The 5096-nt window shown below is 55.1% G+C and overlaps 1 protein-coding gene across 1 annotated transcript; it reads left to right on the forward strand.

The window, feature by feature from the left end:
- The first annotated feature begins 587 nt into the window (after positions 1 to 587).
- Positions 588 to 4406, forward strand: FEZF2 (FEZ family zinc finger 2). The gene is made up of 5 exons (XM_084794854.1): positions 588 to 877; positions 1231 to 2120; positions 2419 to 2553; positions 2700 to 2832; positions 3759 to 4406. The coding sequence occupies exons 2-5, from the start codon at positions 1284 to 1286 to the stop codon at positions 4019 to 4021; spliced, it is 1368 nt and encodes a 455-aa protein (XP_084650980.1). The 5' UTR covers positions 588 to 877; positions 1231 to 1283; the 3' UTR covers positions 4022 to 4406.
- The last annotated feature ends 690 nt before the right edge of the window (positions 4407 to 5096 follow it).

Consider the following 5096-nt stretch of genomic DNA (forward strand, 5'->3'; position numbering starts at 1 on the left):
CTCGGGGCAAGACTTTCCCGGCCCAAGGCAAGAGGCGAGCCATAGAGCTGCAGGCGCACCCACCCTTCCCCAGTTCCCCGGGATCCCCGGCGCGCCGCTTTGCCCTCCCGGACTCTTCCAGGTAGTCCTTAGGCGGCGGGGAGCTTTCTCTCTCTCTCTCGACCTCCGACGCCCGCCAAGGCGAGCTCGTTGCTTTTGCATAAATTAATATTTCCCCATTAACAAGTTCCCCCCTCCAAACGCGACGCCCGCGTCCATGCGCCACATCCTAATGAGGTAATTATCATTTGCGCGTGTTCGGGGCTGGCGCCGGCTCCGTAGGTAAATGGCAGTTTATTAGCACGGTGCCCAGCTCGGCTGCGCAGGGCTAAGGGATACTTCGATGATTAGACGGACACCCAGGGGCCCTTTGAGGTAGCGCGTCCGGGACATTCCGACTTCCCCGCGTACCCTAAACCTGTAGGCCCCCCAAAGTTGTGAATCACTCAAGGAACTCTGCCTAGGTTTGGATTTGGGCTCCCCCCACCTCCTTCCACCGGCAAAACCATCACGATTCTTCCCCCTCCCCCCTCCCTCTCTTCCCTCCTTCCCGATTCGCAAACCGCTCGCACTTTCCCGAAGGGAGCGCGGGCGCCAGTTGCCTCCTTTAAAGTTTGAGGGGCGGTGGCGGCGGCCGGCGGGCGCGGGGGAACGCAGGGTCCTCAACGGGAGTCGCGCCGCCGCCCATGTCATTCCACTTCAAGTGACTTCATGTGATGTCAGCTGAATGTAAAAGACAGTGATCTCACGCGGAGGGGAAGATGTTTGCCATCAAAATGTGACAGAAGAGACACGCTGCATGGCTCGGAACGCATCTCCTTGGCGGTGGGGGAAAGAGGTAAAAGCTAGGTGGCTCTCCTGGTCCTCTTTAACTTTGCTCTTTCTGTGCCTAGCTCCCAGCACGCGTGGCGGAGGCCTGGGTCCAGGGAAGGGTTGGGGAGTGTTAATTTGAGACTCCTTTCTTCTACCCCCTCTCCTTTCCTTTGTACAGCCTCCCCCTTCTTTCCCCTTTCATAGTCCCAGGGCAAGAGCTGGTGGGTTCCTTTGCTCGCCGGGTTAATGGGCGGTAATTTGGTACCCTTGGGTGCACTTTGTTCTGCCTCTGTTCATTTGAATGCAAATGGGTGACCCGGGCCGACTAGGTGCTTATTAAATTGCGGTTCCCCCCCCCCTGCCTTTTCCGGAATGCAGACTTAGAGGAGAGAGGCTGTGCCCTGGCCCAGCCTGGCTCAGCTTGGCGCGCCATGGCCAGCTCAGCTTCCCTGGAGACCATGGTGCCCCCGGCCTGCCCGCGCGCTGGAGCGTCGCCGGCTACTTCTAAAACACTAGCCTTCTCCATCGAGCGCATCATGGCCAAGACGTCCGAGCCCCGAGCGCCTTTTGAGCCCCGGCCTGCTGCGCTAGAGGCAGACAGCAGCCAGAGCAAGAAACTGCTCAACCTCTGCTCGCCGCTGCCCTGTATGATCCCCCTCCAGCCTCTAGGCTACGAGGTGCCGTCCAAGACACTGCTCAGTTACTCGGAGTTCTGGAAAAGCAGCCTCCGGGCGGGCGGCGGTGGAGGAGGAGGCAGCGGCGGGGGGGCCCCAGTGTGCGGCGCCAGCGGCTTGTGCAAAACCAACTGTGGCGTGTGCTGCAAGGCCGAACTGGGCCTTGCGCCTTCTGCGCTGCCGGCCGGCAGGGTCATCAAGCCGCAGGTCATCAACCAGGCGGTGGGGTTGCCTGCCAGCGGCTCTCTCTACTACTTCAACTACCTGGACTCCACTGCTTACCCGCCATCGGAGCTCCTCGGAGGCCACCTTTTCCCATCTGGTCTCCTCAACGCACAGGCCCCTACTTCCCTGGCTGCTCACCCCAAGCTTTTTCTTCTGGAGAACGCCAAACTGGCCAGCCTGACTGCGGACAAGTTCCCCCATCCAGCTCCCTATCCCCATAAGGAGCGCTTGCCCGCGCCGCTGGAGCAGGTGCTGAAGGAGAACTCGGCCTTGACGGCCGAAAGAGGGGGAGTCAAGAACCACAGCAAACTACCGGGGGGCTCTACAGACAGCAAACCCAAAAACTTCACCTGCGAAGTATGCGGCAAGGTGAGGCCTTAAGGTTCTGGGGGAGGGAGCTAGCAGCCACCGGCTTTGTTGGGCGACCTTGTACACTTCTTTCTCAAGCTGAGGAGCTCCCCCAAATAGCTGCGTAGTCCATTGGATGTCCAGTTGAGCCTCAGTTTCCTATTCTGTAAAATGGGGTTGTTGTCAATCGTCACACAGTTGACAAAAGGACTCGGGCTTTGAATGGGCGGGTTGATTGGGGCAGATGAATTGTGGCCACCAGGGCTGACTCCAGGCCCTTGGCAGACTGAGTACAAGTCCCGCTCTCATCCTTCCATAGGTGTTTAACGCTCACTATAACCTCACCCGACACATGCCAGTCCACACCGGAGCTAGACCGTTTGTGTGCAAAGTCTGTGGCAAAGGCTTCCGCCAGGCCAGCACTCTCTGCAGACACAAAATTATCCACACCCAGGTACGTGGCCCCTAGGTCAGGCCCTGGCGGCATGCACCAACCGACCTAGTCTGAGCACCCACGTTAGAGTCTCCTTACCCTTTGGTGGGGGGCTTCCTGTGTTCGTTCGAGGTGTTGGCTTACTGTATGCACGCCCCTCTCCGCAGGAAAAACCACATAAGTGTAACCAGTGCGGCAAAGCCTTCAATCGCAGCTCCACGCTCAACACACACATCCGCATCCACGCGGGCTACAAGCCCTTCGTCTGCGAATTTTGCGGGAAAGGCTTTCACCAAAAAGGTAAGGTACTGAGCTAGGCACTCCCTCATCTCATTCCTGGGGTTCAGAGGGTCGCAGGGGCGAGGGAGGTTGAGAAGGAGGTGGGTATGACAGAGGCAGTACAAAAGCCGTAGGCTAGGGCGTAGCAATTCTTTGGAATCGGGTTGCGCAGATATAGGCAGCCGCTTTCCTGGCTGGGTTAGTAGACCTTGCTGGATTCAGGCTTGACTCACCAGAGGACTGAATATTGAAGCTGGGAATTAAGGGTCAAGAAGAAAGGAAGTAGAAAACGAAGGGAGTATTGCCTTTCAGAACGAGCTTCCCTTTGTAAGCGGTACTTCCCTTTCCAAAAATAAAATAAAATAATAATTTAAGCAGTATCTTCCTCCTGAGAGCAACTTAAGGTGGGGGTTGGTGGGGAGAGGAGGGATGGGCAGGTAGTCAGTGCTCCCAGAGCCTTGGGACTCCACTCAGTTTTCAAGGTACTACTTTATCTTCAGATAGTAAATGGCGGGGGGTGGGGGGGGGGTAAGGGCTAAGAACGGAGCTACAGAGCCTAGGTTTGTGCGGATTTCTTGGAGCAAGGCATTAGCTCCAAGAACCCGCTGCTGCCTCCTTAGGATGCACAAAAGTTTCCCAGCCAGCAGAGCTCGGCAGGAGGGACGCTTCATAGGCCTCTGTACCCCGCAGGACGGGGGCTTGGGCGGGCGACTGGGTAAGACCTGGCCCACTATCCTTTCTGAGGGCCCAGGCCTTGATGCATACAAAGTTTGACAACTTCTTAGTCTGGAGAGGTCGTGCCTGCTTAGTCAAGCATCACCTTCTGAGCCACTGCAGGGATCTAGGGGTAGAGAGTGGGAGGGGGGGGACAGAGTGGGGGGGGGGGGGCTCGTTCCAATACAAACCTCTACTTTTTTGTTTTGTTTTGTTGTTTTGCTCTCCTGCAGGGAACTACAAGAACCACAAGCTCACGCACAGCGGCGAGAAGCAGTACAAATGCACCATCTGCAACAAGGCCTTTCACCAGGTCTACAACCTGACCTTCCACATGCACACCCACAACGACAAGAAGCCTTTCACGTGCGCCACTTGCGGCAAAGGTTTTTGCAGAAACTTTGACTTAAAGAAACATGTGCGCAAACTTCATGACAGCGTGGGTCCCACCGCCACCCCCTCCGTAAAGGACCTAGCCAGGACAGTTCAGAGTTGAGAGCCCTATACCAACTCAAGCAGATCTCAAGTACAAACTTATTTCTAAAATTAAAAGGAAAAAAAAACTATAGCAGAGAGGCTAAAAATCTATTTATCGAAACCAGCATATTTTTGCGGAAAGTTAAACGTGTCCTCGATGACCGGCACCAACTGCGTGACTCCCACCTTTGTACATTCAGGAAACGTATTTAAATCCAGTGCGCTGAAACATATTTAATTCCAGGCCTCGGCTTCTCTCCTCAGTCAGCCGGCTTTTAATCCCAGCCTGTTCACCGTGAGCGCCCAGAAGAGGGTGATGCCCCCAGCCATCTTCACACAATATTGTAATCTCTCCTGTACAAGCGAACACGGAATATTACACATATATGACTCAATAAACAGAACCATTAGTGCGCGTTTTCTTTTCCCCAACCCCTCGCCACGAAGTCAGATCAACAAATCCAAGGAACAAGGTAGAATTAGGCATTTGTAGCTTTTCTTTTCCCAAATGTGATTTCCTTGGGACACCGGGGCCAGCCTAATGCTAAGCCGGTTCTCCTGTATGCTGGTATATTAAAGAACCCAGGAGCATGGGCCAAAAGACCTCCATTCGGTTCAATCAATAGCCCAATGTTTTATATGGTGACTGAGTAGATGACTGGGATTCTTATTTGGGTGAGAAAAGAAAGAAAGAAAGAAAGAAAGAAAGAAAGAAAGAAAGAAAGAAAGAAAGAAAGAAAGAAAGAAAGAAAGAAAAAATATGAGGGTTTAATGTGGCTGGATGCTGTGGAGTGGCCGTTGGGTATCCCTGAGCGCAGCAGCATGCAGTGCAGGAAAAAGGCCCCGGCCTTAAGGAATGCAACCAAGGTCCTAGCTTCCTCTGAAGGCGACAGCTAGAAGCTGTCCAGCCTAGGCTGAGCCCGCGGTGTCCCTGGTGGGCGCTCTAGGCCTGGGATGGCTACGCGGTAAGCGGCACCCTGCCGCGGGAGGGCGCGCCCGGCTCCCTGGAGCTAGCGGCTGTGTCCTCCCGGGTCCTGATTATCACGCAGTTAGCCCACTTCCTCAATAGCTATCTCTGCCGCCATGCACGCTGA

The sequence above is a fragment of the Acomys minous genome (genome assembly GCF_964271855.1).
Source record: "Acomys minous genome assembly, chromosome: 9".
In the NCBI taxonomy this organism is placed as follows: Eukaryota; Metazoa; Chordata; class Mammalia; order Rodentia; family Muridae; genus Acomys; species Acomys minous.